At 36.5% G+C, this 13206-nt stretch overlaps 1 protein-coding gene across 1 annotated transcript in view; it reads right to left on the bottom strand.

Annotated features, from left to right (window-relative positions):
- Nucleotides 1-11956: 11956 nt before the first annotated feature.
- LOC115926494 (E3 ubiquitin-protein ligase TRIM33-like) overlaps nt 11957-13206 on the bottom strand; it is a 2062-nt gene continuing 812 nt past the window's right edge. The window contains exon 2 of the mRNA XM_030991251.1: nt 11957-12650. Within this exon, the coding sequence (XP_030847111.1) occupies nt 11957-12640 (684 nt within the window). The 5' untranslated portion in view covers nt 12641-12650. The remainder of the gene's footprint in view (nt 12651-13206) is intronic.

Genomic DNA, 13206 nt, shown 5'->3' with positions numbered 1-13206 from the left:
TTATCTTTATTTGTACATCTAGCATTGAAGTCACTACCTTTAATAGCATCATTTCGTCTCATCTCAACAATGTTACAAACTCCCTTTAAGCATTGGCTTCAAGAAAAGAATGCACCACCAGAGAGTGTAACCATGACCTTGAGGAATAAAAGATACTAAATATTGAAATCTGAGTGGGGATATTCTAGAATGAGACGACCCCCTACCCCCAGGGGGGGGGGGGGGGGGGTACTCAGATTATAGTCGGACGGGGGTGTGCGGCTGAGACCTCCGAACCCATACCCACATCCAAGGGTCCTTTTGCTGAAATAGGTACCCATGTCTAAGGATTTTTTGTCAAAAATGGACCCATGTCTAAGGATTTCAAACTTCAAATATTACATTTTTTAAGCTGTAATAATACACTCCAGCAAAGCATATGCATATTGACCTTTAGCACTGCACTACGCGTTAATAGGCAGCATTTAAATACATGAATAGTCAATACACTCATAACACAGAGATGCACACAATTATGCCGATGCGGCTGATCGGCAAGTTCGACAGTGGACTCACAATTTGATTTTTTAAATTATTCTTTCTTACATCGGAAAGTTAAAAAATGTAGATTACTGCTATTTAGATCTTATTGATTGTCACTAAAGTATCGATTTTTAGTGAAATTGGTTGAGTTTTACACAGTGGTGTTTGAAATGTTGAGAATCAATACTAATAGCACAGCTTTTAATACACAGCCAGGATAGTAATGCACCTATGTGTGTAATAATACAATGGCCAATAATTTTGCAGTTTTCTCGATAAAGTTCTTTATTAGTAAACTGTACCATACTACATGTAGTTTACAAGTAGTTTACACACATAAAGATGAAAACACCATGCAACATAATAATACTGTGCTAGCACCTCTAGCATCTGTTTTAATTGAAGGACTTTTATCTGGTATTGTACCAGGACAAATGAAAATTGCTAAGGTAGTGCCAATATTTAAAAAGGGTGATCCTCAAACACTAAGTAATTATAGACCCATTTCATTATTGACATCCTTTTCAAAGCTTTTAGAAAAACTTATATATGATAGAACAGTGATATTTTTAAAAAAGACTGAAATATTTTCAAAATTCCAATTTGGCTTTCGTGAAAAGCACACCACTATACATGCAATTTTACACTTTGTTGATAAAATTGCTCAAGCACTAGATGATCACCTTCATACAATTGGTATATTTTTGGATTTCTCTAAGGCGTTTGATACGGTTGATCATGAAATTTTAATAAGTAAATTGTCATATTATGGAGTGAGGGGCATCGCTCTTAGCTGGTTCAGGAGCTATTTAACAGGCAGAAAACAATATGTATCATTAAATGGAACTGACTCAAGTCATCAAACTATATCTTGTGGGGTCCCTCAGGGGTCCCTTCTTGGCCCCCTTCTTTTTATATTATATATTAATGATTTTTATCTTTCATCTGATGTACTATCTTTCATATTTTTTGCAGATGATTCAAGTGTATTTTTTTCTCATAAAAACCCTGAAGTTTTATTAGATACAGTTAATATTGAATTAAAAAAAGTTATTTTGTGGATTCATGCAAATAAGTTGTCCTTGAATCTTCAAAAGACAAACTATATGTTTTTTAGTAACTCCCTAAAGGATGTACCTGGAAATGTATTTTTTGATGATGTTAATGTTGTGAGAGTAACTTCCACCAAGTTTCTTGGGCTACATATTGATGAGAAACTGTCTTGGGCATCTCATTGTACTAATATTTGTAAAGTCGTGTCTAGAAATACTGGTGTAATTTATAAATTAAGTTCTTTTGTCCCACAAGAAATTTTGCTTATTTTGTATTCTACTTTAATTTTGCCTTATCTCAATTATGGAGTGCTGGCATGGGGGAAGTCATTGAAAACACAATTAGATAAGATTTGTGTTGCCCAAAAGAGGGTGGTTAGAGTTGTTTTTAATGCGAGCTATCGTGCTCATACTAATGTTTTGTTCTACAGTAATAAGCTATTGAAGGTTGAAGACATTTACTTTATACAGTTAGGCGCAATTATGTATGGTTTTGAAAATGGTACTCTCCCAAATGTGTTAATACAAATATTTCGAAAGAACAATCAAATTCATAGCTATAATACAAGGCAGGCAACTGCACTTCATATTCCACGTGTAAGAACTGCTTTTGCTCTGAAGACGCTGGCTTGTACTGGTCCCAAGTTTTGGAACTCACTCCCTATCAATGTTACTAGATCTGTCAGTGTCTTTGGTTTTAAACGCAAATTGAAATTACATTTATTGAGTAACTATGTCGACAATTAACGTAAAAATTATATCACCAGAAATGATATTAGGAAATAATTTATCAATTGTTATTGATAACGTGCATTATCTTTTTGTTTTTGTTATGTTTGATTATTCAATATAAATGTCAGCATTTCACATTCTCTCACCCCCCCCCCTCTCTTCTATTTTTTTCTTTTTCTTTACACCTAATACCATTTTCCCCTATATACATATAACTTTCTTCTTTCTCTGTTTTTTTTCTCTGTTTTGTTGTTTTTCTCGTTCCAGTTTGCTTTTTTCCTCTTGATCCCTTTGTATATATTTTCATCCTCTCCTTTTCACATTTCAAGCTATCCCTTTTGTAAATATTTCCCCCATATTTAATCATGTGTAGTTTTTGATAACTTTGAAACATTTTTAAAAGTGAAACATTAATGGATTATGTTATATGGGGACCTTGCTCTTACAAGCCCAGCTTTTCTAAGGTCTCCACTTTCTTTCATTTGGATTATATATCGACTTAAAATTGCACTTAAATTGTTTTTTCTTATGCTGTTTTTTTGTTCTATTATTATATGTAAAAATGTTGTGAAAGAAAGAAATAAAATGAACCTTGAACCTTGAACCTTGTTAACGTACCCGTACACGAGCTCTCAAGCATTGGCTATATAGCTCCCTGCGAGCCCCGCTGCTGCATGCCCGGCTGCTGGGCAAGAGGTCGAGGGTACGCTGCCGATCTTTCAGCGTGCGAAGCGCTACAAGTTTTCGGGGGTACGACCTCTATACGGGCGGATACCATACCTAGCGCGCATTATGCCATATGAGTACCCGGTATAGAGCCCATGGGGTCCTGATATATGTGGTACCCCGGGATCTAGTTGAGTTTACGAGCTACGTACGTACACCCACCTCGTACATAGCCTCTTGTCGATGCCCTCGCGCTGTTGGAGTCTCTAAATTCTGACTCGCTTCGCTCGTCAGAATTTAGAGACTCCAACAGCGCGAGGGCATCGACAAGAGGCTACCTCGTACACTGAAAATGCAATCACCGAAGGGTCCATTTATTTAGAGATGGGAGAGATTTAGGCATTTTCAATGTAGGAGCAAATCCCCAAATCCAGGAGAAAATGAGGGAGAAAAGAGGGGAAAGGAATAAATGAAAAAAGGGACCCATGTCTAAGGATTTTTTTAATGAAAAGGGGACCCATGTCTAAGGATCTTTCCTGAAAAAGTCACCCTTCCGAGCGGCACATCCCCGTATACCCAATATACGTGAGTACCCCCCCCCCCCCCGGGCCCCTACCCCTCCTATGAATCTACCACCTTGACTAGTCTAGAAGATCTCCTAACAACAGCACGTGGATAGAATGGTATCATGACCTTGAAATTTATGCTGCCTAAGAAAAGCTAGAAAATGCCTGTAAATTGTGACGTCATCATTTTGCGGAGTGAAAATTTGTGGCACACGTATCGAGAAAAGACCGTCGACGAACAATAATTATCATCAATTCCAGGTATAGCACACCCAAAATAATTGCAACAAACACATGTTATTTGATGGTTGCAAATGATAAAGCTTTATGAAAGCTTCAAAAAACAAAAAAACAGAATTGAAATCAGTCAATGCGTTGTGATTTTATACCATTTTTTTTATATCGCAAAATTACCGAAAAACCTGCCAGAAATGGTCAAATTGTCAAAAATGGCATAATTCGACAAAGTTGACAACTTAATTCATTACTTTCTTGGACACAAATAATAAATTAAATTATCACTAAAATATCATCTTTGTGGTAAAAAATACAAAAAAGAAAATTCATATATCTATTACCGTTTTGAAAACAGAAGCCAACAAAATAAGTCGTTTTTGCCATTTTTGCGAATCTGCAGATATAAAAAAGGTGTGAAAATAACTAAGTCCGCCTAATTAATATGCGCATATGTAATCAAATCAAAACCGAACATGATACATCAGTGAAACCTATGTATATCATACAGGTATGGAAATATATTTCATTTGTAATAAAATAAAATCATGAATATTCATCAAATATGCAAATTAGGTCATTTCAGCTAATTATATATTCACGCACTCATTATGCAAATTAGGAAATTCAAACTGTTCATTTTGGGGGCATTTTTTAAATCATATATTCATAGATCATATTTACACCAAATATTGACCTTAAAACTATTTTTGCAATGCCAATACAATATGGCGATGGAAATTACTTGGATCACCGTCACAGCTATTTCCTCATGTGTTGCACAAATAATTCAGAAAAACCGATCATATGATAAGAATTTGTAGACTTTCAGCTACATCACAGTATATCTGCCTTTTTCAAAGATGTCAGATTTGAGGATTTATGACGATTTTCCGAGATACCATTCAATCTTTGGGCATGATGGTAACCCTCTTGGCCATCACATTCCACAGGGACTGAATTTTAGAGTGGCAGAAATTTTAGTGACCCCAGTACAGTTGTGGCTACCTTGAGTGTAAATAACAAATTAATTCAATGAGTGAAACATATGAGGATATTGCATTTTTATTGGGGAGTTTTATACATTGAGGTGCATTTTTTTCACCACGCAGAATAGCAGCGCGAGTCAATGGGCGATCAGCGGGCCATGTCACACATGGCTGAAAAATTATTCTAATTCAATAATTAACATATTTCGCACATGCCTATAACAATGAAACTACACAGAATTGTAGTTAAAGGTATGCTTGAAATATATGTGAAATAAAAATTCAAAAATACTGTTTTATTTTTTTAAAATACATTTACAAAAATTGCTATTTCTACCAACTGACTGCTGTTGTGTGTGTGTGTTCGCGGGGACAGACTGTTTGCACAGGCAGTGTGATCAACCTATTAGTATTCTAACGGAGACATATCAATCCCGATAAGCATACACTCAGCAAGAAAATCCGAGCGTGCATTACAGGGATACATGCAAGTTTTGTATCAATACTGTGGAGCATGTTACCATGGTAATGAGAATGGTGGATACTTCTTTTTTCTCGCCATTCATTGTCAGGATCTATCCTTTTAAGATTTTTGTATACGGAATGATATTTTGAACGGCGGAAGGAAAGGTTTTCTCGTACAATCAGCCCTCAGCTTCCGTCAATGCGCGCCAGTATGTGTTTATGGTAAAAGCTTAAAGTTGATACTCTAAGACAATCCCAAATACTGAGATAATTACATAAATAGAAAGCTTTTAAACCCCCATAATAACACCAAATGGTGTCCACCCGACAAAACAAGTTTAGAATAATGAATTTATTCGAGTAAACTCTACCAAAATATCTAAGTCTGAAACCCGGAAGTGCACGTAGAGTCGGGCCTCTATCCGTGACGTCACGAACGGGAGTCATGGGCTCAGTGAGAGTGAATGGCAGTGATATCCCTACGTAAATGCTATCCTGTCAGAGCTTAGATTTGTTGTTGTTAAGGAGTATATTTGATGGATTTTCTGTTTTCATTTGAATGAAGAATAACGAAGCAACATTTTCCAGTCGCTGATTTCTTTTTATATCCTCATATTCACCTATTTGGTAGAGATTTAAGACGAGTTTACTGCTTAGGAATTAAAGTTAAATCGTGCACTTATGAATAGGCGGATGCATTATATTGTCATCAGATGTACATGAGCAGTTTTGTAAAAACGAATAGGTCTAGAACTATGATAGTACTTATCATAGATGTGTGTGACTGCCTCAAAAAAGGATACAGTACCAGTTAAACATTTTATGTTGTAAAATATCAAACTTGAACGAGATCATGCAAGCGCGCTTCCTCTATAATATTTTGCTCTTGCATGAACGTTCGTGAAGCGAGCAGAATCGGGAGGTAAGACCAAACCGCTGCTCTAGGCGCTGCTTGCTTGTGATGGAACGTACGTGAGCTAGTTATATGTTTATCGGCAATTGCAAGAGAATGAAAGCGACGTTGCCAGCTAAGAAAAACAACTAACAAAGACTTGCTCCTGACTACCGGTGTCAGAATTGGTAGATGAAGGATGTTCAGGGCCAAGGAAGGCGAAAGACATGGGGAAAAGGAAGAAGAAACCATCGGGAGATCGCTGTAGTGTATGGTAATGAACTGTGCATGGGTAGACAGCTACTGTTCACTCCGTGCCTGGGCCGATTTCAACACCAAAACAAAAATTACATGGTGAAAATATCGACTAATAGCACATCGTTGGCATATATATGTCATAATTTTTAAAAGGGGAATTGATATTAATACTATGAAGTACTAGGGGAAGGTAAAGAATGGTACATAGAATTATGATTTATTAGACTTTTCAGCCTTTGAAACAAAAATATGCAGAAAATCGTATCACTCTGCACATGTTTGCTATGGAACATCCGGGTACGTGAATATACTCTCTCCCGGACGTGAGGTCATAAATAGTAGACCAGCGCCGTGACTGATTTTCTATGCAAAGAGAGGCGGATATTTTCGACATTTCAATTGAGGATTTCGAGTAGACAGAATTTTTGTGTGATACTAAGTAATTGAAAAACTTAAAAATAACATATACTTGCCGTAGGTAACAAATTAAGGGACATTTATTTGCTTAGAGTATCAACTTTAAAAGGATAATGTTAAGAGAAAATGTTTGCATACAAAATGTATTACAGTCATATTAAGCTCTCTCTCTCTTATTGTATGCGGATATATTCGTCCGTCTGCAATCTCTCTCATTCTCTCTTTTTGTCAGGCACGTAGCCACGGGGGGGGGGGGGGGGGGGGGGGGGGGGGGGGGGGGGGGGGGGGGAGGGGGGGCAGGTGCCCCCCAATTTTTTCTTCCAAGATCGGTTTAACTTTTTTTGACCCCTTTTTTGACCTCGATCGATTACATGTATGTGCCCCCCAAACATCAATCTCTGGCTACGTGCCTGCTTTTTCTCTCATTTTTTTTTCTACCTCTCTCTCTCTCTCTCTCTCTCTCTCACTGTCTATCTCTCTCTCTCCCTCTCTCTGTGACTTTGTCTCCTATGCATTCCCACTCTCTTTTCCCATTCTCCTGTCCGTTCCTGATCTCCGTTCAGCATGTCGGTTACTTAAAAGGGTCAATCAAATTTGTGAATAATGAAATTGATGTAAAATTTAGACTGAATTCGATGTGAATCAACATTTATTTGGTTAGCAAAATAAAAGTATTAACAGTACCACATGAACGTTTGCCTGGCTACCGTATTTCTGTATATTGTCTTATATCCAGAAAAAGATAAATGATCTACATGTAGTAAGTAAATATGATAACTATAGTTTTGTTTCAATCCAATTCAATTCATCATTGAAATTAAAGAATAACATACATACGTGCACGTTGAATAATACATGTACTGTACAAAATATCAAAATTGCTTGGTAGGTAGCAGCCAGAAATGAAGTGACCTTTATAAGTGGGCTCGACCTAAAGAAAATATAATTAACATTTAATTACATGTACCAGATTATAAAGACATGACAAAACACAACATTCCTACCAGAAAAATTACACATTACAGTGCATGACATAAAATTACAGATCAATGAAATGAAGAAGAAGGTTCGTGTAAAGATTAATATTTTGCAAGAATAACTGTTTATGTTTTAATTCATTTTTGTATGTTTGTTTTGGTATTCACTTTGAATTCTTCAAGGTTAGTCATTATCTTGATTTGAAGCCGTGTTGATAAACTCTCTGAAATATCTTTCTTTAACATACTTCTTCAGTTGCTGTTGAGAAAGTGGCAAACCGTGACGGAACTTCGAAGTAAATACCCCATACACACAAACTCCTCTTCCTTTCACAGCCTAAACGAAACATCAGGCCAGCGTTTCATTAAACCGTCATTATAGTACAAGTTCACCGAAATCCAGTTGAAATGCGGGGCCACTCTTTATAACGGAACGGAGGTAAAGGAGTTTATTATGGACAATAAAAGCAAAATCAACTGCCAATTACAGATGTCGTTGCTTAATAACAACCAAAGGTTGAATGCAACAATCAGCAATGCATAATTATCTTTGTGTATTGCGATTTCAGTTACCCCAATTTCGTCAGATGCTTAAAGTTAAGAATCAAATACATGAACATGTATAGCGTCATGATCGTTGTAGCAACCTTTATATTTCAAATTATGTTTAATTCAATTCAATTCAATTCAATTTGTTTTATTAACCATTTAAAATCAAAAACAATATACAAATTATGCGTGTATGAACATTATTGATACAGTGTAAATGGTCAGGGTGCCCCTAAAAGCCAAGGCTTGATGAATGGGGCCCCCTATACATAAAAAAATATACATAGCATAAAAAACAAGAGATACAAACAAACTTAGTTATACAAAACAACAAAAAAATCAAAACATTAAGCACTAAACATACAGGTAAAGGGGAAAAGGAAAAGGCGAAATAAAAAAAATAAAAAACGTAGGGAGGAGAGATGAAATTACATGTTTATTTGACGTAGGTAGTTATTATTGAACGTTTGAGTTTGGTTTTAAATGAAGTAACATTAGTGCTGGAGATTACATCAGAAGGGAGGGAATTCCATATTCGAGGACCAGCAGATTTAAATGCAATAAGAGTCGATTGATTATGTGCTAATGGTAAATGGAATTTGGAGTGGGAACGGGTATTATATTGGTGGTAGTCTTTATTATACTGAAACAAATTTGTTATATTAAGAGGTGCTAAATTATGTTTCACGTAATACATCAGGATCGCAATTTGGATTTCATGAATATCAAAAATTGTCAATGTCTTTAATCTTGCAAATAATGGGCGTGACGGAGCTAAGTAAGGGGAATTCGAACATATACGTAAAGCCTTTTTTGCAGTCTATGTAAAGGGGTCAATTTAGTAGTGCCACAACTTGCCCAAGTAATATTGCCATAATAAATATAGGGAAGTATTAACGAGTTGTAAAGCATTAACAGGTGCTTTTCTGTAAGGGTACTACGTAATTTAGATAATATACCTATGTTCTTTGACATCTTAACACTTATAAAAAAACGGTGTTCCTTAAATGATAGATTATCATCAAGTATAAAGCCTAGAAATTTGACAGAGTTAACAAGATTTAAAGTAACATCTTTCATTTTTATATGAAAATCTAAAGAATTGTGTGATACATGAGGTTTTCTAAAATACATAACATTAGTTTTTTCATAATTAACAATCAGTTTGTTAGCATCGAACCAATCGGCTATTTACATAATTCAGTATTGGTTTTTTCTAATAAAAAAATGAAATTGCTATGGGTTGAAATGATAGTTGTGTCGTCTGCAAATAAGACATAATCAAAAAAAGAAGACGCTGTACATAAATCATTAATATAAATTAGGAAGAGGAGCGGGCCCAGTATAGATTAAGTTTGAGCAATGGCACGCGCATAAAGGTAAACAAGGTCAAGGAAATACATAATTTGAAAGAGACAACGACAAATAAGAAGTTATGGATATAAGAACATTCTGAAATGAACAGGTGGATACTAATATACACTCTTTCTAAAATAACAGGGATGCATAATAAAAGAGAAAGTACACCTCACATCATGTTAAAGAAGAAAACGTAAGAAACGGAGAATAAATCTAAAAAGATAAGAAGAAATTAAAGTAGTTGTAAAGCTTTTAAGCCCCTTTTAGATAGGCAACTCTGAATGCGATCTCCTCTACATTTGTTTTATATGGAAAATTTCCAAAGAATATCTTCATTTGTTTTATATACAATCTTGATGATAGTGAATTGGTTATACACATGAGCCCCTATAGGAACATGTAACAATTTTATATTTCGGCCACATAAAAGTATGACAAAGAAAATGAAGGATGATGTTTAATGATATCTTTAGTACAAAGTGAACAGAGAGTAGCTATAAAATCACAACTTTTCAGATTTTTCTAAAACGTATAAAGACCATTTGCTCTACATGGAAACACAGACAAAATGAAATATATGAACAAGAAAAAAAAATCGGATATTTCCGACAACTTCAATGTTGTTTCTCCCATGTATTTTGCCAGACGGAAGGTAAAAAGGAAAACAAAAAGCATCATACTACAGTTCATCAAATTAAAAAGTAAACAGTTATTTTTACGATTGGTTTTACAATACTTTTGCAACATACACCATACAATCAATAGGTCGAACTTCATTGTATTAAACAGCATTACGATCACATAGTTTCCATAATTAGGATTATTATCTCCAAATTACTGTAAAATAATCTTTTAGTCCACAATCAAATTAAGTCTACATCATTTTTATATATTTACAACAGCTACCAAAAGTCAGATTCGCATGTAAAGTAATTATCAACGACAACATCTTGAAAGATAAACACGTCATGGGCCCGTTGTTTTAACGAAAAATGATGTTATTCTTCATTTTTCAGTATTCTCGTTTTATTCTAAAAATATGTCCGGTCGCACACACCCCCTCCCCCTCTACTGGCCTAAGGTTATCAGTGTTATCATACAGGGCAAGTAAGGCTGACTCATCCATTATTTCCAGTGGAATATATAGAGTCTATCAGGAGTGCAGAAAGCGATCTCTCCTGATTGGTACTGCTGGATAAAGTACCAGTTTCTTTCAGGCTTCTCAATCTTGTAATCAATGACAAGTTTCTGGACAGGCTTCAGCTCGTTAGTGTACTCATCAATGCTGACCAAACCTACATCGTGATTCACCTTGGCTATCAGGATTGTATTCCCTGAGAAACAGCGGCGAATGGGAAATAACTCAATTCCCTTAATTCATATTTTACAACTCCTTCTTTATCAATCAATCGTATTGCATCACAAGATCTGGTGACTAGATAATCATTATAACTAGTAATCTGCTGAGGTTCATACCCATCACATGGTATCTCCCTGATCGCCTTCCCACCTGCTGGTGAGAATACCTGGATCTTCTTGACTTTCCTGTAGCCAACATAGATCTGATCATCACTGTCTACAGTGAGGCTAGCAATTCCACCTTTATTGGCACTCAGAGTCTCAAACATAACATTAAACTTATGTGTGTACTCTAGTGTGTACAGTGTGATATTGTTTGAGCCATCAAGTATAACAGACCGATCATCAGAGAGGAACCCTACTCTACGAATCTTAACATGTTTGAGAATTGCCTGGTGGAGCTGACCATCAGCAGAGAAGATGTCCACGCCACCACTCTTACCACACCCCACTGCCATCCTACCGTCAGGTGTACCAACCATGGCAGTCATGCTATCCTTAGTAGGCAAAGCGATGTTTTTTGTAACTGCATTTGCGACCTTACCAAGACCTATCTCGTCCAATACAACGTTTCGCATAAAACGGATTCCTTTTCCTTTCTTGCTCGACTGCCTCGGCTGCTTGTAGTCAGGATCATCTTGTTTCAAGGCCTCTTGTAAGTCTTGACATAGAGTGTCGTGTGCAGCCAAAGTATCCATATCTAACGGTATCTTTGTCTTATTTGTTACAACGTCAGCTATATTGGTCAAGTGAGTGATGAGCTCCTCAGCCGATTTCTTCATTTCGTCCAGTTCCTTCTCTACTCCTTCGATCCTACCCTTGACTTCACTTACTAGGATTTCTTTCTTCTCTGTTAACTGCCGGACTGAATCTTTGTATGCTTTGTTGATATCATCTGTACACTGCTTCTGAACATTGCTCACACGCTCCTTCTGTTCATCAATGAAATCAACGTATTTCTGAAGCAAGAGCGTTTCTTGTTCGCCTTGGATTTGAGGTCCTCGATACTCTTCATATGGTTGCATTCATAAACAGCTACCTCGATGATCTGATGTCCTACGTTTGTATGCTCCATGACAACACACTTGAAGCAGGCAAATCTCCTACAGTCGGAACAGAAGCACTCCTCATCCTCTTTGGGGTGTTTCCTGCATTTACGGTATCTACGTACTGACATCTTCCCTGATACGATCTCAGTCATGGCTAAGACCTCATGAGTGATGAAGCCTGGCCACTGAGAATGTGTGTTATGGCAAGTGCTACAGAAATACTTGCCACAGTCTTGACAGTAGACAACAGCTTGGGGTTTTTCCTCGGATTTACAACTCGTGCAATATTGATATTGATTCTTCATGTCTTCAATGAGAGACTTCAGAGCCAGATTTGCCGGTAATTTGCTGACGTCTTGGTTTGGGACCTGTGTTTCAGCTCTGCAGACAGGGCATCGGAGCATCTGGTCGTTACCATGGCATTCCAAGAGGTTGTCCAGACAGATCGTGCAGTAGGTGTGGGAACAAGACAGGATCTTGGGATCGGTGAAGGTATCCAGACATACAGGACACTCTAGACTCTGAGCAATAACATTCTTTAATGCATCAGCCATGATTCGAATTCTATCAGAAAAAATTAGATAAAAGAAAAGGGGAAAAACAAAATAATTAGTGTAGCTTTGATTCATCTGATCGTATTAATGAGGACTGCTTATCATTTTCCTCACGCCTTTTCCCTGCAGAATAAATAGCGTACCAAAATATGATATTCCGGTATATCTTGATACAAAATAATGTATGTTATTCATCAACTGAATGTAGTAATGAAAATTGAATTAAAAAACAGAAATCCTTTGTCGCACTTCAGTCAATGTACATTAAAATGAGGAAAAAGGATGATGATCATAATAATGATAATATTTCATGACAACTTTGTCATTCAAATCACAAAAATATACCAGTCTGGGTGTTATATCAAATACGTACACATAAAAACGCTCTGCCTTTACAATGCAGAGGCAGAGGTGCACTTAGCATTATTAGTAGTACATTATATATCATTATTTAGTTTGTCAGTCTATTCTTAGTGACTGGGAATTCCCAGTAACCTTGACAGACTGAAACCTCGATTTCAGTTTGTCAAGCGTCTACGGAACAGATGTCTGCCCCCACCCCCCTA

The sequence above is a fragment of the Strongylocentrotus purpuratus genome, unplaced genomic scaffold, assembly GCF_000002235.5.
Source record: "Strongylocentrotus purpuratus isolate Spur 01 unplaced genomic scaffold, Spur_5.0 spur5_scaffold_2, whole genome shotgun sequence".
Lineage (NCBI taxonomy): Eukaryota > Metazoa > Echinodermata > Echinoidea > Camarodonta > Strongylocentrotidae > Strongylocentrotus > Strongylocentrotus purpuratus.
The sequence above is the reverse complement of the archived record's forward strand: the minus strand, read 5'-3'. Positions and strand labels throughout refer to the sequence as shown.